Source organism: Coregonus clupeaformis, chromosome 12 (genome assembly GCF_020615455.1).
Source record: "Coregonus clupeaformis isolate EN_2021a chromosome 12, ASM2061545v1, whole genome shotgun sequence".
NCBI lineage: Eukaryota > Metazoa > Chordata > Actinopteri > Salmoniformes > Salmonidae > Coregonus > Coregonus clupeaformis.
In genome coordinates this window covers 17,448,887-17,476,616 of record NC_059203.1, presented here as the reverse complement: position 1 = coordinate 17,476,616, position 27,730 = coordinate 17,448,887, and the positions used below count along the sequence as shown (strand labels likewise).

At 46.9% G+C, this 27,730-nt stretch overlaps 1 protein-coding gene and 2 long non-coding RNA genes across 16 annotated transcripts in view; all 3 read right to left on the bottom strand.

Annotated features, from left to right (window-relative positions):
- Window positions 1-7,346: 7,346 nt before the first annotated feature.
- The window catches only part of LOC121577898 (collagen alpha-2(XI) chain), a 91,898-nt gene continuing 71,514 nt past the window's right edge, over window positions 7,347-27,730 (bottom strand). Inside the window, 5 exon segments of the mRNA XM_041891876.2 lie at window positions 7,347-9,807; window positions 9,810-10,496; window positions 14,246-14,421; window positions 23,706-23,887; window positions 24,389-24,593. Of these exon segments, the coding sequence (XP_041747810.2) occupies window positions 8,671-9,807; window positions 9,810-10,496; window positions 14,246-14,421; window positions 23,706-23,887; window positions 24,389-24,593 (2,387 nt within the window). The 3' untranslated portion in view covers window positions 7,347-8,670.
- LOC121577899 lies at window positions 17,232-20,794 on the bottom strand. 14 transcript variants are annotated; one of them, XR_006002703.2, is made up of 8 exons: window positions 20,699-20,794; window positions 20,021-20,589; window positions 19,665-19,950; window positions 19,548-19,625; window positions 18,989-19,477; window positions 18,773-18,957; window positions 18,282-18,741; window positions 17,232-18,250 (listed from the first exon to the last, which is right to left on the bottom strand). It is a non-coding gene; the product is annotated as an uncharacterized LOC121577899 (long non-coding RNA). The 14 variants fall into 14 exon arrangements; XR_006002696.2 differs by having other exon boundaries at window positions 17,232-17,907; window positions 17,978-18,250; window positions 18,989-19,950; XR_006002706.2 differs by having other exon boundaries at window positions 17,232-17,907; window positions 18,095-18,250; window positions 18,989-19,950.
- On the bottom strand, window positions 21,225-21,696 carry LOC121577901. Its single transcript, XR_006002707.1, has 3 exons — window positions 21,588-21,696; window positions 21,441-21,557; window positions 21,225-21,333 (listed from the first exon to the last, which is right to left on the bottom strand). It is a non-coding gene; the product is annotated as an uncharacterized LOC121577901 (long non-coding RNA).

Below are 27,730 nucleotides of genomic sequence, written 5' to 3'. Positions count from 1 at the left end.
ACAGTCCACTAATTATGAATGTTCACAGCCGGTGGATGCAACTTTCGCCCGCTGGAGTCTGGTTCCTCTGAAGGTTTCTTCCTTGTTTGTTTCTTCTTGCCGCCGTCACCCCTGCTTGCTCTTTGAGGATATACAGGCTGCTAAGTGTGTGTGTCTGCAACCTTTTTAGATAGTACATAGTCTCCCTAGGCAGACGGGTTGCCTCCCACATTAACAATGTTCTAGCACACACACTAGTGCGGTCTCCCTAGGTCTGAGATTTTCAGAGACTAGATAATATGAATAAAATACAAATAAAGCAAGCAAACAGACAAAAACAACACCAATATTTATTTCTTAAATAAATTGTTTTATAGCGCACATTCAAAATTGTCATAAAGATGTCATTATAATTCGTAAAAAAATATCCATCCATGCAACAACAACGGAAAAAGATACTTTTGGGGTAATATATATTTTTCTTCTACAAGTAATTTCTCAGATCTATGAAAGACAAATAACTTCCACCACTTCTTCTTCCAGATCCCTTTATAGACTTGTGGATTCTTCTTTCCCTCTTTTATTACTTTCAGATTATTATTCCTTAATCTTTGGATGAGTACACAATGACACCCTATCCCCTTCATAGGGCCATACCTTTGACCAAAGACCCATAGGGCTCAAGTCAAAAGTTGTGCACTATTATATAGTGGGAAGAGGGTGGCATTTGGAACGCAATCTTTGTCTCTGGCACAGCGCAAGTTTTGTGGTTTGTTTCACTGCAGTGCTCTTTTCCTTTAACAGACTTCATTTAAGACAAATGCCCCGTTTTTAAAAAGGTTAAAACAAATTAAAATAACACTATTTCCCGTTTTTGGAAGATAGTAAAGTATGTCTAGCAAGCTACTTTGAAAATACATATCTTTGGGCATCTTGAAATAATTTTTTCCTTCCACCTAAGACTATTTTGTTCCTCCAAAGCATTTTTTCCGGGTTAATCAACCTGAACAATGTATTTTTGGACAACACATTACAAAGCCCTGCCAAGTAGACTGATAAAGAGGCCTCCTTCCCCACAGGTGGAAATTCCATTATCATATTTTTTCCATTTGAATAAGAGTTTGAAGAAAAGGTCTTCAATAAATACGAATGAGTTTGGAACTCTGGGGGTAAGAAGACGACAACACAACTTTTAACAGTTGTGAAATGGAATAGTGACTTTTTCGGGAGACTATTTTCTCCATAATGCCAAATGTCCAGAACTAGGGAGCACACATAGAAACACAAATAGAATTGGTTCTAGAATCAGAATAGAAATCAGCATGCATGTAGTAGACAGATACATCTCTAAACCAATAGAGATCCAGTAATTCAACAGTGTCCGTTTTCCAACATTGATTGCATGTGTCGAAATTATTGAGAGCTTTTACAGTTCTGCCCACATCCAAGTCAGTTTATGTGCTTGTGTAGCAGTAGAGAATATTAGTTAGATGTAAAAATATGATATTATAGCATCCTAGTGCTTTGTTGTCAGAGTAGGGTAGCAAAGTTCTGGTAACGTTCCAAAAAATTCCCAGGTTTTCCAGAAATCCTGATAGGATGATTCTGGATTTCCTACTTATTCCATCCTCTGATTCCGTGAATCTTCCAACCGGGATTTGTGGAAAATCTGGGAATTTTGATTAACTTACCAGATTTTTGCAACCCTGTCAAAGATATTAAACTAAGACGAGACCTGCATCGTGCCAGAGCAGAGAAGAAAAAAATAATCCACATTAATTTTAGCAAAGTGACTTTATGGCTACAGTGCGACATTGTTCAAACCAATCTACACAGAGCGAGACATCCTAACCCAACAGTGACACTAGACTGACAGACTCTCTCCCTCCCATGGTGAGTGGGCTGAGGAACAGAGGGAGGACACGGGAGAAGAAGAGGGTGAGAGAGTGGTGGAGGAGCGGAGTCTCTACTATCGTTCTGCTACATAATGCTAAAATGGAGAACAAGGGTCCACTGTGTATCGGTGGTGGGAGAGAGCAGCAGACCTGGGGTCAGATACCACAATCTTTCAAATACTTTGAGCGTTCGCTTTAGCCTGCTTGCCTGGAGTGCCAGGTCATAGGCGGGATTTGCAGTTTTGATACTATTCTATTGGTGGTTACATTTAGCAAGGGAATAGGGTGCAATTTCGGACATACCCTGGGTTTTATTTTATTTTTCAAATCAAACCCAGCTAAAAGTACACTGCTCAAAAAAATAAAGGGAACACTAAAATAACACATCCTAGATCTGAATGAATGAAATAATCTTATTAAATAGTTTTTTTCTTTACATAGTTGAATGTGCTGACAACAAAATCACACAAAAATTATCAATGGAAATCAAAATGTATCAACCCATGGAGGTCTGGATTTGGAGTCACCCTCAAAATTAAAGTGGAAAACCACACTACAGGCTGATCCAACTTTGATGTAATGTCCTTAAATCAAGTCAAAATGAGGCTCAGTAGTGTGTGTGGCCTCCACGTGCCTGTATGACCTCCCTACAACACCTGGGCATGCTCCTGATGAGGTGGCGGATGGTCTCCTGAGGGATCTCCTCCCAGACCTGGACTAAAGCATCCGCCAACTCCTGGACAGTCTGTGGTGCAACGTGGCGTTGGTGGATGGAGCGAGACATGATGTCCCAGATGTGCTCAATTGGATTCAGGTCTGGGGAACGGGCGGGCCAGTCCATAGCATCAATGCCTTCCTCTTGCAGGAACTGCTGACACACTCCAGCCACATGAGGTCTAGCATTGTCGTGCATTAGGAGGAACCCAGGGCCAACCGCACCAGCATATGGTCTCACAAGGGGTCTGAGGATCTCATCTCGGTACCTAATGGCAGTCAGGCTACCTCTGGCGAGCACATGGAGGGCTGTGCGGCCCCCCAAAGAAATGCCACCCCACACCATGACTGACACACCGCCAAACCGGTCATGCTGGAGGATGTTGCAGGCAGCAGAACGTTCTCCACGGCGTCTCCAGACTCTGTCACGTCTGTCACGTGCTCAGTGTGAACCTGCTTTCATCTGTGAAGAGCACAGGGCGCTAGTGGCGAATTTGCCAATCTTGGTGTTCTCTGGCAAATGCCAAACGTCCTGTACGGTGTTGGGCTGTAAGCACAACCCCCACCTGTGGACGTCGGGCCCTCATACCACCCTCATGGAGTCTGTTTCTGACCGTTTGAGCAGACACATGCACATTTGTGGCCTGCTGGAGGTCATTTTGCAGGGCTCTGGCAGTGCTCCGCCTGCTCCTCCTTGCACAAAGGCGGAGGTAGCAGTCCTGCTGCTGGGTTGTTGCCCTCCTACGGCCTCCTCCACGTCTCCTGATGTACTGGCCTGTCTCCTGGTAGCGCCTCCATGCTCTGGACACTACGCTGACAGACACAGCAAACCTTCTTGCCACAGCTCGCATTGATGTGCCATCCTGGATGAGCTGCACTACCTGAGCCACTTGTGTGGGTTGTAGACTCCGTCTCATGCTACCACTAGAGTGAAAGCACCGCCAGAATTCAAAAGTGACCAAAACATCAGCCAGGAAGCATAGGAACTGAGATGTGGTCTGTGGTCACCACCTGCAAAACCAGTCCTTTATTGGGGGTGTCTTGCTAATTGCCTATAATTTCCACCTGTTGTCTATTCCATTTGCACAACAGCATGTGAAATGTATTGTCAATCAGTGTTGCTTCCTAAGTGGACAGTTTGATTTCACAGAAGTGTGATTGACTTGGAGTTACATTGTGTTGTTTAAGTGTTCCCTTTATTTTTTTTGAGCAGTGTATTTAAAATTACTTTGAATAATATTTGAACCCAGGTCTGTAGAGTTGTTTCTAGTCTGGCCCTTGACCTGATTGAACCGCCCCAAAAGAAAACTAGTAGTATAAAAAGAAGAAAATATCATGCTTTTGATGCTTTCAATACACCTTCTACAGTGCAAATTAAAAAGGAAAGAGATTGTATCTTTTCAGGATCATAAAATGAAAGAAAGGCTTTGTTTGTAAAACAGGGAGGGGCATCAAGGAGTCTGGACTAAAGGATACGTGTTATACAATGCCCCAATGGTATACCTGGGCGGGCCTAACTACCAGACTGGTAGAGGGAGGGAGTGATGAAGAAAAATAAGCAAAGAAAATATTCAAATAATAATATTATATCCACCTCATTTTCGAACGCTTTTAAAACACGGAAGCCAAACGCTGAAACCATGGATACAACTTCCTCCGCACTCGAACATTATCATAATTCATATGCGCGCCACTGGAAATCCCTGCATTAGCATGTTCCTGTTAGCTGATACGTCATGACAAAATACACCATATTACTGTCCTGATAATGTGCCTGGACCTTGTAGGCTAAACTGCCGAGAACAAACCCATAACTGTTCCAAATGGTTTCCCAATCAGGCAGGTTAGTTGCAGTTATTTCGAAATGAATATGTATTCAAAACGGCAGGCTTTTGAGCAGTTATTCAAATGACATAGGCTATTCAGTGCAGTTTACAGCTTAGACTAGTTTTATACTCACTTGAAAACAATAACATTCTTCATTACGTTGTGTTGTTTCATCCTAGGTAGGATACATTTCTTGTCCCTAAAATACTGACAAGTAGTGGCCTGAGGGAACACACTAAATGTATTGGATAAAGTGTTGTGAAATATAACGTCATGTAATATTTTAAAATGTATATAACTGCCTTAATGTTGCATGACCCCAGGAAGATTAATGGGGATCCTTAATAAATACAAATACAAAACAAAAGGGTAGCTTTTGGAGCTGTGTAGGCCTACCCGGGGACTGGGAAGGAGCGCACAGTGTAGGCTATCTAACCTACGAAACAATTGTTTCTTTCGCCGTGTAAATTAACTGGATATTCACTGCAGTATTAAACCTAACATCGAGCTTATGAATTATGGGTTAATATGAATACGCTTCTTACTTTGGCTACAGGCTACATCTGGAGCCTGTCTGTCCTTCGTTGTTCTGTTGCGTAATGACGCACCTGGCCTCTCCGCTGACACCGCTATTCCTCTTAAATCTTGTAGAGTCCCAGGAAAAGCGAGACTACAAAATCTTGTTGGTCATTTATTTATTTCGAAATATTTTCTTTAGTCTACTGATATCCCATTGGGAGGAGAAATGCACGCTTGCTGAATGTAAAATAGCCTACTGCATTAACGGGCGGGGAGTTGGAAAGGAGAAGCCCATATTTTCCTATAGTCGGCATATCTCAACACCGGGTTACACCCTGACAAAATAGGCCTACGCCATATGAGTGGCCTGCTAATGTACCTTTCTGGACCGTTTAAACGGTCGAGAATAGACCCAGAAGGTTGCATTATCAGGCTGTAGGCTACTCCGTTATTTCGGCAGGAAACAAAACAGGAGTGTGAGCGGTTATTCAAATTAGCCTACATCAATACAGCCTATGGACAAAAATGGTGTACTCACTTGATAACAATAATACAATGTTGTCGTAGCCCAGGTAGAATAATGCTATTGTCTAAAAACGTAGGACTAGTCAATAGTGAAGCTTTGCGTGCCCAGGGACCACAGAGCACAGCCTGGAGGGACGCACTACGGATCTGCAATTTCATAATCTGTTAACTTATTTTTCTTGCACTTTGGCAGGTAAATATTTAGCCTATAGCCCTAATATCTAGCTAATATTTTGCTTCTTACTTCGGCTCCACTTCACTAGCCTCTCTCTTCCTTCCAGCTGTTCCTGTGCGCAACAGGCTATAGGCTACGCAAGCATTTTCCTCTTCTCGTGAAATGCCAGGAAAAGCTATAGGCTACAAAAGCTACAGGATATTTATTTTGATTATTTTTTATACTAGGCCTAATAGCCTATTCGGGGAAAGAAGCAGGCTTGCTCTTGCTAATTGCTGAATGTAAAACAGGCCTAGATCATTGAAAATGCATGTTGGGAAAAGTTGAGGAGAGACATGAATATGCATTAAAAACGGCAGGCTTTTGATGCATTGTTGTGATCACTTTTGGCCGCGTGAGAACATTGTTGCACTGATGCATTGCAAATAGTTACACAGGACATACAGAGATGAGTGAAAACAGTGAAAAAGACCCAAAGGCATTGACAACCATTAGATAAATGGAAATCACTTGCAAACTACTTGAGCAATGAGGCAATGATGACATGCTGTAAAATATGTGCAGGCTAAACAGCGTTTGTTGTTGAATTGCTACATTTAAATACTAGTTACTATATTGTTTTTCATTAGGCAGACATGTACATTGAAGTAGCCTATTATTTGCAGTTGTCACTATGACAATAAACACCCTGAAAACACTGAATGGTCTTGTGTTACCACTTTATTAATAGCGGCTTGCAGTAGGATGCGTTGATCAGTTGATTGACATGTGTAGGACTGTAGAACGAAAAACAAACTTCCCTCTAGTGAGAATGCTCACCAACGTTTTCAAGTTATGTAGCCTATAGTTTATCATTATAGTTATTGGCTTGGTGGATGGCCCGGGCCTTAACTCTGCCACAACAGAACTAGCCTACTAGTAGGTCTAGCTAACGTTATTATCACAACAGAACTAGCCTACTAGTAGGTATAGCTAACGTTAGCGAACTTGAATTCAATAATATAATATAACATTACACTTATACTTGTTTACTTGACTTTTAATCTCTTTGACTCAAATAAATGACTCTGTCAAGTTTGCCAATTGGCGCACCGCGGTAGGGAAGTAAAGCGGAAGTCAACTAATTCACTTCCGTTGTTTGGCTGTGCCCATAGCAACGTTCGAAAATGAGTTGGATACCTTTAAATGAAACGGTCGTTGGCTCTAAGGAATAAGAGATACTAACTATAAAAAGCAACATAATAAAACTTTGACTTTTAATAAATTAGATGACCATGTGAGCTGTGTTGTATTTCAATTGAAGCCTGAAGGCTGGGGCCTAGTCCATTATGTAGTGCACTACTTATGACCAGGGATACCCATAAGGCTCTGATCAAAAGTAATGCACTACATAGGGAATAGGGTGCCATTTCGGAGGTGCCCTGGGTTTTATGTATTTTTCAACCTCTTATTAAGAAGTAGGGCCAAGTATATATTAACCCTTGCTTTCTTCACAGTAACGTTTTCATGACAAACATCACCGTGTAAGCTGCACATTTATTAAACCCCTGATAGGAATACAGCTGTATGGAGATTTAGCTAAGTCCCCCCCCCCCCCCCACCCCCACTTCAGTCTCTCTACCAGTCCCACAGCAGAGACAGGGATATGTCCCAAATGGCACCCATCTCCTATATAGTGCACTACTTTTGACCAGAGCCCTATGGGTTTCCCTATGGGCCCTGGTCAAAAGTAGTGCACTATAAAGGGAATAAGGATGCCATTTGGGACAGAGACAGGACCTGGCCTTGCTCTGAGCAGTGGCTGCGCTACCTTCAAAACCAAACCCTGACCTCATCCTGTGCCTTTCTTCAATGCAATACTTCAGTTGGCCACACAGTGGCGACAAACCCACAAGGCAGACATTGCCCTTTTTATGTTTCCCTCAGAGGAATGGCAGCCATTTCTGTCCAGGATGATTAATAGGATACACACAGGCCTGTAGATGCTCCCTTTACGTTTCTCACGTGTCTCTAATCTAGGAGGAGCACAACAGTCAGAAATGATTGTCCTTTACAGTTTAAGGTCACAACCTTTCACCTTTACTGTCAGACAGTAGCATAGACATACAGCGGCCTTCCATCCATTCCATCACTGCTCCGTCAGATCCTTATGAATACACATCACAGCTCCATCAGGTCCTCATTATTACAGATCACTGCTCCATCAGGTCCTCATTATTACAGATCACTGCTCCATCAGGTCCTCATTATTACAGATCACTGCTCCATCAGATCCTAATTATTACACATCACTGCTCCATCAGGTCCTCATTATTACAGATCACTGCTCCATCAGGTCCTCATTATTACAGATCACTGCTCCATCAGGTCCTCATTATTACAGATCACTGCTCCATCAGGTCCTCATTATTACAGATCACTGCTCCATCAGGTCCTCATTATTACAGATCACTGCTCCATCAGGTCCTCATTATTACACATCACTGCTCAGTCAGGTCCTCATTATTACAGATCACTGCTCCATAAGGTCCTAATTATTACAGATCACTGCTCCATCAGGTCCTCATTATTACAGATCACTGCTCCATCAGGTCCTCATTATTACAGATCACTGCTCCATCAGGTCCTCATTATTACAGATTAATAATGTGCTTTTCTTTCTCCAAAACGTCTCACGGTTTCTTTCTTTATTTTTGTTTCCTGTTTTCTCCAAAATAGAATAATTGAGGATAGGGTAGTGGGGAGGAGGACATCTGAAGAGGGAGGATGAAGATGTGTCATGTACAGCTTTCCTTCTCCTGAATGATGTTTGGTACGTTCCAAATGGCACGCCAATCCCTACATAGTACTTTACTTTTCACACGATCCTTATAGGAATAGGTGCCTTTTTTGGAAGCAGCCTGGGTTTTATTTTGTAACTTATTTTTTCAAGAGGAAGAAGACACGCTAACACCCTGTGGGCCCTGGTCAAAAGTTGTGCACTATATAGGGAATAGAGGTTTCCATCCATTTGAGACGCAGTCCCAGGTTCGGCTGCTACAGGTTCTCCTCCCTGAGGCCCTCCAGGATCTTGATGAGGCTCTCCAGTCCAAACACGTAGCCCCGATCCGGCCCGTCGTGCACTGTCTGGTCGTCACGGAAACCTTTGAAGGTGCTGTGGGCAAAGTCTATCATGCGGACGTCCACACTTATGCTAGGGCTGGAGGGGCATGGTAGCGGGGGAGAGGGGGCGTGGGGGTCTGAGGGCAGAGGTGGAGGGGGCAAGAGAGGCTCATGGTGGGGCTGCTGTGGCTGTGGAGTGGTGGGGGGGGGGGGGCATTCTGGTGGAGATGGTACAGCCTGGGGCAGCTGGAGGGGCTGGAGAGGGGCTTCTGTCAGTCCATGGGCCCCTTGGAGGACTCCACCTTGGAGCCCCACTCCTAACCCCGGTCCTTGGACACCTTGGAGGACTCCACCTTGGAGCCCCACACCTAACCCCGGTCCTTGGACACCTTGGAGGACTCCACCTTGGAGCCCCACACCTAACCCCGGTCCTTGGACACCTTGGAGGACTCCACCTTGGAGCCCCACTCCTAACCCCGGTCCTTGGACACCTTGGAGGACTCCACCTTGGAGCCTCACTCCTAACCCCGGTCCTTGGACACCTTGGAGGACTCCACCTTGGAGCCCCACTCCTAACCCCGGTCCTTGGACACCTTGGAGGACTCCACCTTGGAGCCCCACTCCTAACCCCGGTCCTTGGACACCTTGGAGCCCCACTCCTAACCCCGGTCCTTGGACACCACCTTGGAGCCTCACTCCTAACCCCGGTCCTTGGACACCTTGGAGGACTCCACCTTGGAGCCCCACTCCTAACCCCGGTCCTTGGACACCTTGGAGCCCCACTCCTAACCCCGGTCCTTGGACCCCTTGGAGCCTCACTCCTAACCCCGGTCCTTGGACCCCTTGGAGCCTCACTCCTAACCCCGGTCCTTGGACCCCTTGGAGCCTCACTCCTAACCCCGGTCCTTGGACACCTTGGAGCCTCACTCCTAACCCCGGTCCTTGGACACCTTGGAGCCTCACTCCTAACCCCGGTCCTTGGACACCTTGGAGCCTCACTCCTAACCCCGGTCCTTGGACACCTTGGAGCCTCACTCCTAACCCCGGTCCTTGGACCCCTTGGAGCCCTCACTCCTAACCCCCGGTCCTTGGACACCTTGGAGCCTCACTCCTAACCCCGGTCCTTGGACACCTTGGAGCCTCACTCCTAACCCCGGTCCTTGGACACCTTGGAGCCTCACTCCTAACCCCGGTCCTTGGACACCTTGGAGCCCCACTCCTAACCCCGGTCCTTGGACCCCTTGGAGCCCCACTCCTAACCCCGGTCCTTGGACACCTTGGAGCCTCACTCCTAACCCCGGTCCTTGGACACCTTGGAGCCTCACTCCTAACCCCGGTCCTTGGACACCTTGGATTCCTACCCCTGGGTTGACCACCACCTCCTTCTCTGAGGGCACCTCAGCTGCTGGCTGTGGTGCTGGTGGTTTCTGGTTTTCCCAGGGCTCTGCCGGGGCCTGTGGTGGTGATGCTTTCTGCTGCCAGGTTTCCTGTGGTGCTTTCTGCCAGACGTGGGCCAGCTCAGGCTCCTTCCCCTCATAGATGATGAGCAGGGAGGAGGAGTAGAAACGGTAGGTGGTCTGTCTCTCAAGAACGGCCTTCAGGCTGCGTAGCTTACACAGCATGGGCTCAAACAGATCCTTCCTGAGCGACGTCCCGTTGTGCATGAACTGGTAGAGGGCATGGCGGAAGCCCTCGATGGACAGGCTGCGGCCGTAGTACTTGTTCCTGCACAGATAGTGGCCCGTGTCCATCTGGTACACCTGGACCATAGAACCACAGAGAGAACAGAGGTTACACCTGGACCATAGAACCACAGAGAGAACAGAGGTTACACCTGGACCATAGAACCACAGAGAGAACAGAGGTTACACCTGGACCATAGAACCACAGAGAGAACAGAGGTTACACCTGGACCATAGAACCACAGAGAGAACAGAGGTTACACCTGGACCATAGAACCACAGAGAGAACAGAGGTACACCTGGACCATAGAACCACAGAGAAACAGGTTACACCTGGACCATAGAACCACAGAGAAACAGGTTACACCTGGACCATAGAACCACAGATGTGAGGTTACACCTGGATCATAGAACACAGAGATAAGAGGATATACCTGGACCATAGAACACAGAGATAAGAGGATATACCTGGACCATAAAACACAGAGATAAGAGGATATACCTGGACCATAAAACACAGAGATAAGAGGATATACCTGGACCATAAAACACAGAGATAAGAGGATATACCTGGACCATAGAACACAGAGATAAGAGGATATACCTGGATCATAGAACACAGAGATAAGAGGATATACCTGGACCATAGAACACAGAGATAAGAGGATATACCTGGACCATAAAACACAGAGATAAGAGGATATACCTGGATCATAGAACACAGAGATAAGAGGATATACCTGGACCATAAAACACAGAGATAAGAGGATATACCTGGACCATAGAACACAGAGATAAGAGGATATACCTGGACCATAAAACACAGAGATAAGAGGATATACCTGGACCATAAAACACAGAGATAAGAGGATATACCTGGACCATAGAACACAGAGATAAGAGGATATACCTGGACCATAAAACACAGAGATAAGAGGATATACCTGGACCATAAAACACAGCGATAAGAGGATATACCTGGACCATAGAACACAGAGATAAGAGGATATACCTGGACCATAGAACACAGAGATAAGAGGATATACCTGGACCATAAAACACAGAGATAAGAGGATATACCTGGACCATAGAACACAGAGATAAGAGGATATACCTGGACCATAGAACACAGAGATAAGAGGATATACCTGGACCATAGAACACAGAGATAAGAGGATATACCTGGACCATAGAACACAGAGATAAGAGGATATACCTGGACCATAGAACACAGAGATAAGAGGATATACCTGGATCATAGAACACAGAGATAAGAGGATATACCTGGACCATAAAACACAGAGATAAGAGGTTACACCCGGTACTACACAACACACAGAGGCTCCGTCCCAAATGACACCCTATTCCCTACAAAGTGCACTACTTTTGACCAGGGCACATAGGGGTAGTGCACTACGGAGGGAATAGGGTGCCATTTGGGATGCAGACAGAGAGTACAGAGGTTAGACCTGTACCATTAAAACAGAACACAGAGGGGGGGACAGAAAAACACAACAGAACATGGTGAGTCATTCTGATTTATGGGGGAGAGAGAGAGAACAAAACCATACAAATGGAGGAGGAGAGGAGGCCTTCTGAAGCTGGACGTTGGGATCAATGCTGGGGGCTATTGTCCCTGCTAGTGTTACAGGCGCTACATTGTGAACAGACAATCACGGCGTCCGTCCCTCTGGAATTCGTGGTGTGTGTGTGTGTGTGTGTGTGTGTGTGTGTGTGTGTGTTTGTGTGTGTGTCTGGGGGTGTTGGGATCAAGGAGGAAGGTGAAATTCAGTTCCAACCGAATGGGCAATAAAGTGCAGTATGTCCCAGTTGTCTCTTGTTTCTAACTTGATAGGATACTCAGTATCCCTCCTGTCCTGCTCGGCTTCCTGTTGTGGGATCTCTGTGTCAGCCCAGGTGTTAGTAGAATCAATATGAAGAGATACGGAGTAAGGGATCTACGGCGTAAGGGATCTACGGAGTAAGGGATCTACGGAGTAAGGGATCTACGGAGTAAGGGATCTAGGGAGTAAGGGATCTACGGAGTAAGGGATCTACGGAGTAAGGGATCTACGGAGCTGTAGCTACTGTGTAAGCCATCCTTACTGATACCCAAACTAGCAAACAATGTAGAACGAAGCACTGCATTGGGCATGCATTCTAAGTGGTAGCCTACAGCTCCTTCGGAAAGTATTCAGACCCCTTGACCTTTCCCATATTTTGTTACGCTACAGCCTTATTCTAAAATGGATTAAATATATTTTTTTCTCAGCAATCTACACACAATACCCCATATTGACAAAGCGAAAACAGGTTTTGAGAATTTATAACAAATAAAAAACAGAAATACCTTATTTGCTTAAGTATTCAGACCTTTTGCTATGAGACTCGAAATTGAGCTCAGGTGCATCCTGTTTCCATTGATCATCCTTGATGTTTCTATAACTTGATTGAAGTCCACTTGTGGTAAATTCAATTGATTGGACATTATTTGAAAAGGCACACACCTGTCTATATAAGGTCCCACAGTTGACAGTGCATGTCAGAGCAAAAACCAAGCCATGAGGTTGAAGGAATTGTCCGTAGAGCGCCGAGACAGGATTGTGTCGATGCACATCTCTGGGGAAGGGTACCAAAATATTTCTGCAGCATTGAAGGTCCCCAAGAACACAGTGGCCTCCATCATTCTTAAATGGAAGAAGTTTGGAACCACCAAGACTCTTCCTAGAGATGGCCGCCCGGCCAAACTGAGCAATCGGGGGAGAAGGGCCTTGGTCAGTGAGGTGACCAAGAATCTGATGGTCACTCTGACAGAGCTCTAGAGTTCCTCTGTGGAGATGGGAGAACCTTCCAGAAGGACAACCATCTCTGCAGCACTCCACTAATCAGGCCTTTATGGTAGAGTGGCCAGACGGAAGCCACTCCTCAGTGAAAGGCACTTGACAGCCCGCTTGGAGTTTGCCAAAAGGCACCTAAAGGACTCTGACCATGAGAAACAAGATTATCTGGTTTGATGAAAACAAGACTTAACTCTTTGGCCTGAATGCCAAGCGTCACGTCTGGAGGAAACCTGGCACCATCCCTACGGTGAAGCATGGTGGTGGCAGCATCATGCTGTGGGGATGTTTTTCAGCAGCAGGGACTGGGAGACTAGTCAGGATCGATTCAAAGATGAACGGAGCAAAGTACAGAGAGATCCTTGATGAAAACCTGCTCCAGAGCACTCAGGACCTTCCAACAGGACAACGACTCTAAGCACACAGCCAAGACAACGCAGGAGTGGCTTCGTGACAAGTCTCTGAATGTCCTTGAGTGGCCCAGCCAGAGCCCGGACTTGAACCCGATCTAACATCTCTGGAGAGACCTGAAAATAGCTGTGCAGTGACACTCTCCATCCAACCTGACAGAGCTTGAGAGGATCTGCAGAGAAGAATGGGAGAAACTCCCCAAATACAGGTGTGCCAAGCTTTTACCGTCATACCCAAGAAGACTTGAGGCTGTAATCGCTGCCAAAGTTGCTTCAACAAAGTACTGAGTAAAGGGTCTGAATACTTATGTAAATTTGATATTTCTAAAAACCTGTTTTTGCTTTGTCATTATGGGGTATTGTGTGTAGATTGATGAGGGGAAAAAACAATTTAATCAATTTTAGAATAAGGCTGTAACGTAACAAAATGTGGAAAAAGTAAAGGGGTCTGAATACTTTCCAAAGGCACTGTATGCTGGCATGCTTGCTGTTGTCTTGGCTAGGTCTCCTTTGCAAAAGAGAGCTTTACACTTTCAGGTGAATTAAAGTTTAAAAAGACATAGAAAACCCCTGGACTCACCTGCATCCCACAGACACGTACCCCCAGGGTGGCGGAGGTGCTCTGTTCACACTTCTTCATCTGCCTGGCAGCCTTCTCCTCCGAGGCATCGTCCCCGTGCTGACGTGTGCCCATCTTCAGGTCCAGGATGCACGGGTAGCTGAAGTGGTGAACCACGTTCTCCAGGAGCAGAAACTCTGGGAGGGGTTAGAGGTCAAGGAGACAACGCTCTCTTCGAAGTAAGGTATTAGCTAAACAGTAAAAGTCACTCAAGGAAATGCTCCCTCTTCCAATTGTAGCGGAGGTGAGTCGGGACTCAGGTAGCCCTGCCTGCGACTTAAGATCAGTGTCACCCTCGGTCCAAGAGGCACATTCCTCTTGCTCTTAAAAGGGTTAAGATCTTGGTTTCTTGAGTGGGAGACCGGGGTTCAGATCCCACCAGTTACACAGGGGGAGGTGTCAGCTTAAAAATTAAGTCATAGTCTCACTTCATTTGATTGAATAGTACTCTAGTAATAGTTTAGTTGGTATGACAAAGCATAGCATAGCCCATCATGGGTTCACATTCCTGTGTTCATAGCTTACTGACTCAAACACCCTGTATAAAAGGGCCTGTAGATGCATAACTAAAGTATTGCCAGTGATATTTAGCTATACACAACAGGGAGACTACTTACACACACCAGCTAATAAGAGCGGGAAGGAGACGGAGGGAGTGGAGTTGAGCCAAATAACAGAGCAATCAACACTATCCCCTGGCTGGATTCCCCTTCTGAGTGTGAAGTTTGACGACGCAAGTGAAGTCCTTAATCTGTCATATTTAGGTGTACAGAAGAGAGCCAGTGGAGAGAACATGGGAAGAATTGGAGTTGAGGCAAATAAAGAAGCAACAAATACCCGGCTGGCATCCCCCTGAGAGTGGAGTAGCTGGCACTTTGATGTGTAGATGAGCTAAATACTATAGACTCATAACACCCATATAACCCCCGCTGCCATCTAAATACTATAGACTCATAACACCCATATAACCCCCGCTGCCATCTAAATACTATAGACTCATAACACCCATATAACCCCCGCTGCCATCTAAATACTATAGACTCATAACACCCATATAACCCCCGCTGCCATCTAAATACTATAGACTCATAACACCCATATAACCCCCGCTGCCATCTAAATACTATAGACTCATAACACCCATATAACCCCCGCTGCCATCTAAATACTATAGACTCATAACACCCATATAACCCCCGCTGCCATCTAAATACTATAGACTCATAACACCCATATAACCCCCGCTGCCATCTAAATACTATAGACTCATAACACCCATATAACCCCCGCTGCCATCTAAATACTATAGACTCATAACACCCATATAACCCCCGCTGCCATCTAAATACTATAGACTCATAACACCCATATAACCCCCGCTGCCATCTAAATACTATAGACTCATAACACCCATATAACCCCCGCTGCCATCTAAATACTATAGACTCATAACACCCATATAACCCCCGCTGCCATCTAAATACTATAGACTCATAACACCCATATAACCCCGCTGCCATCTAAATACTATAGACTCATAACACCCATATAACCCCCGCTGCCATCTAAATACTATAGATTCATAACACCCATATAACCCCCGCTGCCATCTAAATACTATAGACTCATAACACCCATATAACCCCCGCTGCCATCTAAATACTATAGACTCATAACACCCATATAACCCCGCTGCCATCTAAATACTAGAGACTCATAACACCCATATAACCCCCGCTGCCATCTGAATACTAGAGACTCATAACCCCCATATAACCCCCGCTGCCATCTAAATACTAGAGACTCATAACACCCATATAACCCCCGCTGCCATCTGAATACTAGAGACTCATAACACCCATATAACCCCCGCTGCCATCTAAATACTATAGACTCATAACCCCCATATAACCCCCGCTGCCATCTAAATACTATAGACTCATAACCCCCATATAACCCCGCTGCCATCTAAATACTATAGACTCATAACACCCATATAACCCCCGCTGCCATCTAAATACTATAGACTCATAACACCCATATAACCCCCGCTGCCATCTAAATACTATAGACTCATAACACCCATATAACCCCCGCTGCCATCTAAATACTATAGACTCATAACACCCATATAACCCCCGCTGCCATCTAAATACTATAGACTCATAACACCCATATAACCCCCGCTGCCATCTAAATACTATAGACTCATAACACCCATATAACCCCCGCTGCCATCTAAATACTATAGACTCATAACACCCATATAACCCCGCTGCCATCTAAATACTATAGACTCATAACACCCATATAACCCCCGCTGCCATCTAAATACTAGAGACTCATAACACCCATATAACCCCCGCTGCCATCTAAATACTATAGACTCATAACACCCATATAACCCCGCTGCCATCTAAATACTATAGACTCATAACACCCATATAACCCCCGCTGCCATCTAAATACTATAGACTCATAACACCCATATAACCCCCGCTGCCATCTAAATACTATAGACTCATAACACCCATATAACCCCCGCTGCCATCTAAATACTATAGACTCATAACACCCATATAACCCCCGCTGCCATCTAAATACTATAGACTCATAACACCCATATAACCCCGCTGCCATCTAAATACTATAGACTCATAACACCCATATAACCCCCGCTGCCATCTAAATACTATAGACTCATAACACCCATATAACCCCCGCTGCCATCTAAATACTATAGACTCATAACACCCATATAACCCCCGCTGCCATCTAAATACTATAGACTCATAACACCCATATAACCCCGCTGCCATCTGAATACTATAGACTCATAACACCCATATAACCCCCGCTGCCATCTAAATACTATAGACTCATAACACCCATATAACCCCCGCTGCCATCTAAATACTATAGACTCATAACACCCATATAACCCCGCTGCCATCTAAATACTATAGACTCATAACACCCATATAACCCCCGCTGCCATCTAAATACTATAGACTCATAACACCCATATAACCCCCGCTGCCATCTAAATACTATAGACTCATAACACCCATATAACCCCCGCTGCCATCTAAATACTATAGACTCATAACACCCATATAACCCCCGCTGCCATCTAAATACTAGAGACTCATAACACCCATATAACCCCCGCTGCCATCTAAATACTAGAGACTCATAACACCCATATAACCCCCGCTGCCATCTAAATACGAGAAGTAAAGAAAAGAAAAGAGTATTAGAATAGTTGATCTATCTTCACCTATATCACAGCCTTACAGCCAACAGTCTTCCACTACACCTATATCACAGCCTTACAGCCAACAGTCTTCCACTACACCTATATCACAGCCTTACAGCCAACAGTCTTCCATCACACCTATATCACAGCCTTACAGCCAACAGTCTTCCATCACACCTATATCACAGCCAACAGTCTTCCACTACACCAATATCACAGCCTTACAGCCAACAGTCTTCCACTACACCTATATCACAGCCTTACAGCCAACAGTCTTCCACTACACCTATATCACAGCCTTACAGCCAACAGTCTTCCACTACACCTATATCACAGCCTTACAGCCAACAGTCTTCCACTACACCTATATCACAGCCTTACAGCCAACAGTCTTCCATCACACCTATATCACAGCCAACAGTCTTCCACTACACCTATATCACAGCCTTACAGCCAACAGTCTTCCACTACACCTATATCACAGCCTTACAGCCAACAGTCTTCCACTACACCTATATCACAGCCTTACAGCCAACAGTCTTCCACTACACCTATATCACAGCCTTACAGCCAACAGTCTTCCACTACACCTATATCACAGCCTTACAGCCAACAGTCTTCCACTACACCTATATCACAGCCTTACAGCCAACAGTCTTCCACTACACCTATATCACAGCCTTACAGCCAACAGTCTTCCACTACACCTATATCACAGCCAACAGTCTTCCACTACACCTATATCACAGCCTTACAGCCAACAGTCTTCCACTACACCTATATGACAGCCTTACAGCCAACAGTCTTCCACTACACCTATATCACAGCCTTACAGCCAACAGTCTTCCACTACACCTATATCACAGCCTTACAGCCAACAGTCTTCCATCACACCTATATCACAGCCAACAGTCTTCCACTACACCTATATCACAGCCTTACAGCCAACAGTCTTCCACTACAACTATATCACAGCCTTACAGCCAACAGTCTTCCACTACACCTATATCACAGCCTTACAGCCAACAGTCTTCCACTACACCTATATCACAGCCTTACAGCCAACAGTCTTCCACTACACCTATATCACAGCCTTACAGCCAACAGTCTTCCACTACACCTATATCACAGCCTTACAGCCAACAGTCTTCCACTACACCTATATCACAGCCTTACAGCCAACAGTCTTCCACTTCACCTATATCACAGCCAACAGTCTTCCACTACACCTATATCACAGCCTTACAGCCAACAGTCTTCCACTACACCTATATCACAGCCTTACAGCCAACAGTCTTCCACTACACCTATATCACAGCCTTACAGCCAACAGTCTTCCATCACACCTATATCACAGCCAAGTCTTCCACTACACCTATATCACAGCCTTACAGCCAACAGTCTTCCACTACACCTATATCACAGCCAACAGTCTTCCATCACACCTATATCACAGCCAAGTCTTCCACTACACCTATATCACAGCCTTACAGCCAACAGTCTTCCACTACACCTATATCATAGCCTTACAGCCAACAGTCTTCCACTACACCTATATCACAGCCTTACAGCCAACAGTCTCCCACTACACCTATATCACAGCCTTACAGCCAACAGTCTTCCATCACACCTATATCACAGCCAACAGTCTTCCACTACACCTATATCACAGCCTTACAGCCAACAGTCTTCCACTACAACTATATCACAGCCTTACAGCCAACAGTCTTCCACTACACCTATATCACAGCCTTACAGCCAACAGTCTTCCACTACACCTATATCACAGCCTTACAGCCAACAGTCTTCCACTACACCTATATCACAGTCTTACAGCCAACAGTCTTCCATTACACCTATATCACAGCCTTACAGCCAACAGTCTTCCACTACACCTATATCACAGCCTTACAGCCAACAGTCTTCCACTACACCTATATCACAGCCTTACAGCCAACAATCTTCCACTTCACCTATATCACAGCCAACAGTCTTCCACTACACCTATATCACAGCCTTACAGCCAACAGTCTTCCACTACACCTATATCACAGCCTTACAGCCAACAGTCTTCCACTACACCTATATCACAGCCTTACAGCCAACAGTCTTCCATCACACCTATATCACAGCCAAGTCTTCCACTACACCTATATCACAGCCTTACAGCCAACAGTCTTCCACTACACCTATATCACAGCCAACAGTCTTCCATCACACCTATATCACAGCCAACAGTCTTCCACTACACCTATATCACAGCCTTACAGCCAACAGTCTTCCACTACACCTATATCATAGCCTTACAGCCAACAGTCTTCCACTACACCTATATCACAGCCTTACAGCCAACAGTCTTCCACTACACCTATATCACAGCCTTACAGCCAACAGTCTTCCACTACACCTATATCACAGCCAACAGTCTTCCACTACACCTATATCATAGCCTTACAGCCAACAGTCTTCCACTACACCTATATCACAGCCTTACAGCCAACAGTCTTCCACTACACCTATATCACAGCCTTACAGCCAACAGTCTTCCACTACACCTATATCACAGTCTTACAGCCAACAGTCTTCCACTACACCTATATCACAGCCAACAGTCTTCCACCACATTTATATCACAGCCAACAGTCTTCCACTACACCTATATCACAGCCTTACAGCCAACAGTCTTCCACTACACCTATATCACAGCCTTACAGCCAACAGTCTTCCACTACACCTATATCACAGCCTTACAGCCAACAGTCTTCCACTACACCTATATCACAGCCTTACAGCCAACAGTCTTCCACTACACCTATATCACAGCCTTACAGCCAACAGTCTTCCACTACACCTATATCACAGCCTTACAGCCAACAGTCTTCCACTACACCTATATCACAGCCTTACAGCCAACAGTCTTCCACTACACCTATATCACAGTCTTACAGCCAACAGTCTTCCACTACACCTATATCACAGCCTTACAGCCAACAGTCTTCCACCACACCTATATCACAGCCTTACAGCCAACAGTCTTCCACTACACCTATATCACAGTCTTACAGCCAACAGTCTTCCACTACACCTATATCACAGCCTTACAGCCAACAGTCTTCCACCACACCTATATCACAGCCAACAGTCTTCCACTACACCTATATCACAGCCTTACAGCCAACAGTCTTCCACTACACCTATATCACAGCCTTACAGCCAACAGTCTTCCACTACAACTATATCACAGCCAACAGTCTTCCACTACACCTATATCACAGCCTTACAGCCAACAGTCTTCCACTACACCTATATCACAGCCTTACAGCCAACAGTATTTCACTACACCTATATCACAGCCTTACAGCCAACAGTCTTCCACTACACCTATATCACAGCCTTACAGCCAACAGTCTTCCACTACACCTATATCACAGCCTTACAGCCAACAGTCTTCCACTTCACCTATATCACAGCCTTACAGCCAACAGTCTTCCACTACACCTATATCACAGCCTTACAGCCAACAGTCTTCCACTACACCTATATCACAGCCTTACAGCCAACAGTCTTCCACTTCACCTATATCACAGCCTTACAGCCAACAGTCTTCCACTACACCTATATCACAGCCAAGTCTTCCACTACACCTATATCACAGCCAAGTCTTCCACTACACCTATATCACAGCCTTACAACCAACAGTCTTCCACTACACCTATATCACAGCCTTACAGCCAACAGTCTTCCACTACACCTATATCACAGCCTTACAGCCAACAGTCTTCCACTACACCTATATCACAGCCAAGTCTTCCACTACACCTATATCACAGCCTTACAGCCAACAGTCTTCCACTACACCTATATCACAGCCTTACAGCCAACAGTCTTCCACTACACCTATATCACAGCCTTACAGCCAACAGTCTTCCACTACACCTATATCACAGCCTTACAGCCAACAGTCTTCCACTACACCTATATCACAGCCTTACAGCCAACAGTCTTCCACTACACCTATACACAGCCAACAGTCTTCCACTACACCTATATCACAGCCTTACAGCCAACAGTCTTCCACTACACCTATATCACAGCCTTACAGCCAACAGTCTTCCACTACACCTATATCACAGCCAACAGTCTTCCACTACACCTATATCACAGCCTTGTGCTACTCTGTGGTACCTTGTTCTCTTCTAGAAACTTCCAGCATTCTTTAAACCCCAGGCATACGTGTCGTCATAGTAATCATTCGTGATTGGGACACAGGCCTACAGCTGGATCGACAAAACAGATGGCGCGGTAAGACATGGACGTTCAACCACTTTTGAGGCCTGAAATAATATATCATTTTTTCAGACGATCTATCCCTTTAGGGTTCATAGCGTTTGAACCCAAATGAAACCGTTTCAAATGCAGGAGTGAAGTCTCAGTAAAACATCCTTTTAATCTCTTTTTCCTCTCAGTGTGCAAAAAGCTAAAACAGAGCAAGAAGAATGTGTGAGCACAGTGGAAACTCTAATCTGCCCCCGTCGTCTCGGGTTTCTGCTGCAGATGTAGATGTGAGAGAGACTCAGGACAGTGTTTTCTCCTTTAACATGGGGGCTCCGGGGCTCACGTCAGCGAATAATTTCAAACAAAAGGACAGACAGTCAGGTACACAGTGAACTTGTTCTAAGAGCCTAAAAAATCAAACCACCCACTTCGCAGGCCATCGGAGACACAGGACACTTCCAAAATGGCACCCTATTCCCTACACAGTGCACTACTTTTGACCAGGGCCCATAGAGCTCTGGTCAAAAGTAGTGCACCGTATAGGGACTAGGGTGCTGTTAGGGATGCCCCCAGAGACTAAAGCCGAGGACATCCCCATCCTGTTCCCAACCCTGCGGTCGACAAGTACAACACGTTATTTCTTCTGATAATATTTGGTTCCTGTGGCGGTGGTGGTCAAGTGTTTATACGGTCAGTGAAGAACCTGACACTACTTCGACCGTTGGGAAAGAAGGGTGCAGCTCTCGAGGAGAACCCTGGCGTGAATTCCACATCTCGGCAGCACCTCAACTCTCGGCTGTATTTCAAAATGGCACCCTATTTCACCATATAGAGAATAACGCGCCATTTGGGACGGAGCCTAGGTTGGGTCCGGGCCCCTGTATTTTCCCACGGCCTACTCTGACTGGTCAGAGCATCGGAGCACTCCAGGGTCTGTCAGTGTTATCACAGCAGTGTTGCAACGCTGCTCCTGACCAACGCCTTTGTTCAGGTAATGGAGTCAGATAGATGGTGTTTGTTTAAACTTGACCTGGTCATTGGTCAACTCCCCCCCGTTAGCACTTTCCCTCTGTTCATCCTTCTATGTATCCATCCTTCTCCTTTCCCTCTGTTCATCCTTCTATGTATCCATCCTTCTCCTTTCCCCTCTCCCACTGTCTTGGTTAGGGTATGTGTGAATAGAGAACTGAATTAACGAATCGAATGAGGGAAAACATCAGCCTCAGTTCCAGGTAACTAATCACGGACAGTGTTTAACTTGACCCAGTTAGCATTTCCCCTGTGTTTATTTCCCGTCTAACCCGGTCTAACCCGGTCTAACCCGGTCTAACCCGGTCTAACCCGGTCTAACCCTGTCTAACCCTGTCTAACCCGGTCTAACCCGGTCTAACCCGGTCTAACCCGGTCTAACCCGGTCTAACCCGGTCTAACCCGGTCTAACCCGGTCTAACCCGGTCTAACCCTGTCTAACCCGGTCTAACCCGGTCTAACCCGGTCTAACCCGGTCTAACCCGGTCTAACCCGGTCTAACCCGGTCTAACCCGGTCTAACCCTGTCTCTCTATCTGGTTAGGCAACAACATGGAAACAGGAGACTGATGGATCCTCATTGATTGGTTGACTCAGTCAGTCGGTACCAGACACCTCATCATGAGGTCCCCGTGGTGATCAATAAGGAACACACCACCTCACTATCAGCAGCATTGATCAACGGTGCATCCTGCTCCTGACCTTTGACCCATTAGGACCGCATAAGTATAAACGTGCTTCCAAATGGCCGTCGGATTTTATGTTACTACACTAACTAAGAACCCAGCAGAAATGACCAAGGCACTGATAGATCAATAGATGGATAGACCGCTAGACAGGTTGATGTTAAAGGGGATACTGTAGAGCTTCCTGTCCTTGGACTCTGATCTCATGCGGGTGAGCTGCTGCCTGTGGCAACGGAGGCTCCAGGGGTTGTGGCTGATCTTCTCTGAGACCAGGCCGCTGTTATTATCCAGCATCTGGAAGGGAACATCACTGTAGATCTGGAGCTCTAGACGAGGACTCTTGAGCTCCTGGAGACTGGGGGGGGGGGACAACAAAACACATAGGTCAAATAATGCACCCCAGGACACTAAAACATGTCCAACTTATTTAACAGACAGACAGACAGACAACACAGGTTAAATACAAACACAGAACAGAGCACCACAACGCGTTACTGTGGATCTGTAACTCAAGACGAGGACTCTTGAGCTCCTGGAGACTAGGGTGGGGACAACAAAACACATAGGACAACAGGGTTAACACAAGAGAGAGACCGCAGGTTAACTACAGCACCACAACATGTCAGTGTGAATCTGGAGCTCCAGGGGCCTCATTTAGAAACAATGCATATGTACAAAATATACACCAAAACATGCGTGCGCCTGTTCACACGCAAAAGTTGGCATTTATAAAAACGGAATTTGATGTGAGAATGTGCTTAGCTTCCCGCAAACTTTAGACAATGCATACACTCTAGTTAGCCAACCTACATTATTCCAGCCTTTCATAAGAACAAAGAACCCTGGTCCTACTCACTTCTCAGTGCTGTCGCTCTCCTGCGGTGGCCTCTCCTCCTTCACCTCTGAGGTGGAGCGGTGGAGGCTGCGGCGGGAGTGTTTCCTCCGGGGTTGGTCCCTCTCCGGTACTTCCTCGTGGTCCAGACTCTCGCTCTCCACGCACGGGTACGCCAACAGGTTGATGTAGCCGTCAATGTCCCCCTCAAAACACACCAACACCATGCCTAGAGAGAGGGGAGATGGGTGGGTGATTTACGCAATGACATTTTAAAATACTGGATACACTACAATGTTGAAATTAAAATAAATTGGATTACAGAGAGAGACAGAGGCGGGTGGGAAAGGTAGGGTGGGGTAGGGCAGGGTGGGGTAGGGTAGGGGTGGGGTAGGGCAGGGTGGGGAAGGGTAGGGTGGGGTGGGGTAGGGCAGGGTGGGGGTAGGGCAGGGTGGGGGTAGGGTAGGGTGGGGGTAGGGCAGGGTGGGGGTAGGGTAGGGTGGGGTAGGGCAGGGTGGGGTAGGGCAGGGTGGGGGTAGGGCAGGGTGGGGTAGGGCAGGGTGGGGTGGGTTAGGGTAGGGTGGGGTAGGGCAGGGTGGGGTAGGGGTAGGGTGGGGGTAGGGGCAGGGTGGGGGTAGGGTAGGGTGGGGTAGGGTAGGGTGGGGTAGGGCAGGGTGGGGTAGGGCAGGGTGGGGTAGGGCAGGGTGGGGTAGGGCAGGGTGGGGTGGGTTAGGGTAGGGCAGGGTGGGGTATTGAGAATACCTCCATCTGTGTGTGCAGTGCAGCTGTTAGCATTGATGCTAATGAAAAACAGTCATCTGGTAGATGGAAAAGGCTTTCCCAAAAACCTTCTCAATTAAAATGTTGAATGAGCCTGCATCAAATATTTTGACGATAATAAGGGTCTTCCATGGGATGAAAGAGCGATGAGACATAATGTGCTGTCAGAAACCTGCCACTAGAGGAACTGCACACCAGACAGTCAGGAGTTAATGAGCGGAGGATAAGCAGGGAAAGGGAAATGATATGGGTTCAGGTTTATAGGAGCTAGAGCTGAATGCCATCTCATCTGGCCAGGCAGTCTGTCTGTCACAACATCAGGGTTAGAGAGAAAGCAGGAGAGAGAGAGAGAGAGAGAAACTAGAATAGGACTCATCTATCTCCTCTGATTAATTCTAGAGTGGTAGAGAATGTGTACGTGAAAGATCACAGTAGAGAGACAGAGAGACAGGCAGGGCGGGGCCAGAGTGGGTAAATTATGCTAGCCACTCAGAGAGAGACAGGCAGGGCGGGGCCAGAGTGGGTAAATTATGCTAGCCACTCAGAGAGAGACAGGCAGGGCCAGAGTGGGTAAATTATGCTAGCCACTCAGAGAGAGACAGGCAGGGCGGGGCCAGAGTGGGTAAATTATGCTAGCCACTCAGAGAGAGACAGGCAGGGCGGGGCCAGAGTGGGTAAATTATGCTAGCCACTCAGAGAGAGACAGGCAGGGCGGGGCCAGAGTGGGTAAATTATGCTAGCCACTCAGAGAGAGACAGGCAGGGCGGGGCCAGAGTGGGTAAATTATGCTAGCCACTCAGAGAGAGACAGAGGCGGGTGGTGAAGGTAGGGTGGGGTATTGAGAATACCTCCGTCTGTGTGTGCAGTGGACACGTCTACTACTATGTGTAGCTGTTAGCATTGATGCTAATGAAAACAGTCTTCTGGTAGATGGTAAGGCTTTCCCAAAAACCTTCTCAATTAAATGTTGATCAAAAAGGTAGCCTATTCTGTTAGTTTTACAAACTCTACCAACACATATGAGCTACAAAAACACAGGTAAACAACAGCCAGGGCAGGTCGGGGTGGAGTAGGGCAGGGTTGGGTAGGGTTGGACGGGGTAGTGCAGGGTGGTGTAGGGTTGGGTTGGGTTGGACGGGGCAGGGCAGGGTGGGGTAGGGCAGGATGGGGTAGGGTAGGATGGGGGTAGGGCAGGGTGGGGGTAGGGTTGGACGGGGCAGGGTGGGGTAGGGTTGGACGGGGTAGGGTTGGACGGGGGTAGGGCAGGGTGGGGGTAGGGTTAGACGGGGCAGGGCAGGATGGGGTAGGGGTTGGACAGGGCAGGGTGGGGTAGGGTTGGACGGGGCAGGGCGGGGTGGGGGTAGGGCTGGATGGGGTGGGGTAGGGCTGGATGGGGTAGGGCAGGGTGGGGTAGGGTAGGGTTAGACAGGGTAGGGCAGGGTAGGGTTGGATGGGGCAGGGTGGGGTGGGGTGGGGCAGGGTTAGACGGGGTAGGGCGGGGTGGGGGTAGGGTTGGACGGGGGAAGGGTGGGGTGGGGGTAGGGTTGGACGGGGGTAGGGCAGGGTGGGGTAGGGTAGAATGGGGTAGGGTAGGGTTAGACGGGGTAGGGCAGGGTAGGGTAGGACAGGGTGGGGTAGGGTTGGACGGGGTAGGGTAGTGTTGGACGGGGTAGGGCAGTGTGGGCTAGGGTTGGACGGGGTAGGGCAGGGTGGGGTAGGGTTGGGCGGGGTAGGGCAGGGTAGGGTTGGACGGGGTGGGGTAGGGTAGGGTTGGACGGGGTGGGGTAGGGTTAGACGGGGTAGGGCAGGGTGGGGTAGGGTAGGATGGGGTTAGACGGGGTAGGGCAGGGTGGGGTAGGGTTGGACGGGGTAGGGTAGGGTGGGGTAGGACAGGGTTGGGCAGCAGTGGGTAAATGCTCTTAGCTAGCCTCTCCTCTCCTCTCCTGCTGACTCTTCATGGATACATGGATGGATGGATAGCAGCTAAGGCTTTAGGCTCTCAGATCCCTCCTTGATGATGTCACCAGCCGACCAGCACACAACACCACTAGCTAATCAATGGAAACATGGCTGATGTCAGGGGAGGACCGTGTGTGCTTGCGTGTGTAAGTGAGAGGCAGCCAGAGAGGGTAAGAGGAGAGATCGTGATTATGTGAGCCCAGCAGTGTACTGTGCTCCTGAAACAGAGGGCTAATTCTGTCAGGGATCAGTTAATTGACCATTAAAGATTCAGCCTCTGTGTGTGTGTGTGTGTGTGTGTGTGTGTGTGTGTGTGTGTGTGTGTGTGTGTGTGTGTGTTCAGAGGTCTTACACACATAGACTGGTTCAATCCCAGGTGAGTCCCTGGCATGAGCCGGTATTAAAAAATCTTCGCCTTTTACAACATAATAAACAAGATTACATGGACAGAAGGGACCTGATCCCAGATCAGCACTCCTATTTTGAGACGTTCTATGAATATGGGCCCGTCTTCCATTTCATGCAACAGCAGCTAACTGAGTTCAGCAGCACTGAATAGGAGGACCATGTTGATCTAACTCAGGGGTTCCCAAACTTTTTTGGCCCACGACCCCATTTTGATATCTG